This window comes from Verticillium dahliae, genomic scaffold (assembly GCF_000150675.1).
Source record: "Verticillium dahliae VdLs.17 supercont1.7 genomic scaffold, whole genome shotgun sequence".
NCBI lineage: Eukaryota > Fungi > Ascomycota > Sordariomycetes > Glomerellales > Plectosphaerellaceae > Verticillium > Verticillium dahliae.
In genome coordinates this window covers 1,441,291-1,442,167 of record NW_009276917.1, presented here as the reverse complement: position 1 = coordinate 1,442,167, position 877 = coordinate 1,441,291, and the positions used below count along the sequence as shown (strand labels likewise).

General features: G+C 62.7%; 1 protein-coding gene across 1 annotated transcript; it reads right to left on the bottom strand.

Moving 5' to 3' along the window:
• Nucleotides 1-53: 53 nt before the first annotated feature.
• Nucleotides 54-873, bottom strand: VDAG_04545 (uncharacterized protein; the record flags this gene model as incomplete). The annotated part of the gene is made up of 1 exon (XM_009650992.1): nucleotides 54-873. A coding segment is annotated over one exon (820 nt), but the record flags the coding sequence as incomplete, so codon positions are not given.
• Between the last annotated feature and the right edge of the window lie 4 nt (nucleotides 874-877).

The window sequence follows — 877 nt, the reverse complement described above, 5'->3', positions numbered from 1 at the left end:
GGTAGGGGGAGCAGCGGTCGAGGTAGATGTGGGGCCGGGGTCGGAGCCGGAACCGGGGTCGTAGATGTACGGCGGCTGGGCGGCGCTCGGGGGAGGCCAGGCCATGTGGGCGTTGCCATTGACGTTTGCGCTGCTGGTGCCGGTTGAGAGGGGTGTTGGGGTGTTGTCTGTCGAAGGGACGCGGTGGCGGTCATTCGTGGCTATTTCGGAGAGGAGGTGAAGGGGCGTGTTGGCGGTGAGTTGGGCTGTTTGTTGCCGCTGCTGCTGCTGCTGCTGCTGATCCAGAGTCTCAAAGGGCTGGTTGCCATTGGCCACGAAGCGCTTTGGGTCATCAGCGGAATTGGGGTGCGCGGCGGCAGCGGCGGAAGATGAAGATGAGGATTCTTTCGAAGGCCCGCCGGGCATAGCACTACCGACTTGGCGTTCTTGCTTGAGGAACCAACTGCGCAGCATGACGAGGACGACGAGGAACTTGCTCGCGGGGCGGCTTCCGTCGTCGGCGGCCGCCGCTCGGAAGTGCTCGAGGATCTTGTTCACGTAGATATGGACCTTCATGTCGTCGCGTCCCATGATGCCGGCGAGCTCGCTTCCGGGGGCGACGGCGCAGAAGAATATTTTGATGAGGACGACGAGGGCGTACGAGATGCGGACGAGGTTGAAGACGGGTAGACAGCGGAGGGTGGCTATGTCGGTGGCGAGAAACGTGTCGAAGATGGCGTGGCAGGAGGAGAGGCAGGCCGCGTAGGCGTTGACGTGGAGGGGATGCAGCCCGGACAGAGGCGACGTCGCAGCGATGTCTTGAAGGGAGATTTCCGCAGGGTGGTTCGTCCTGGCGGCGGGTGACGAGCAGACATTGATGATCATCTCGTGCATGTAA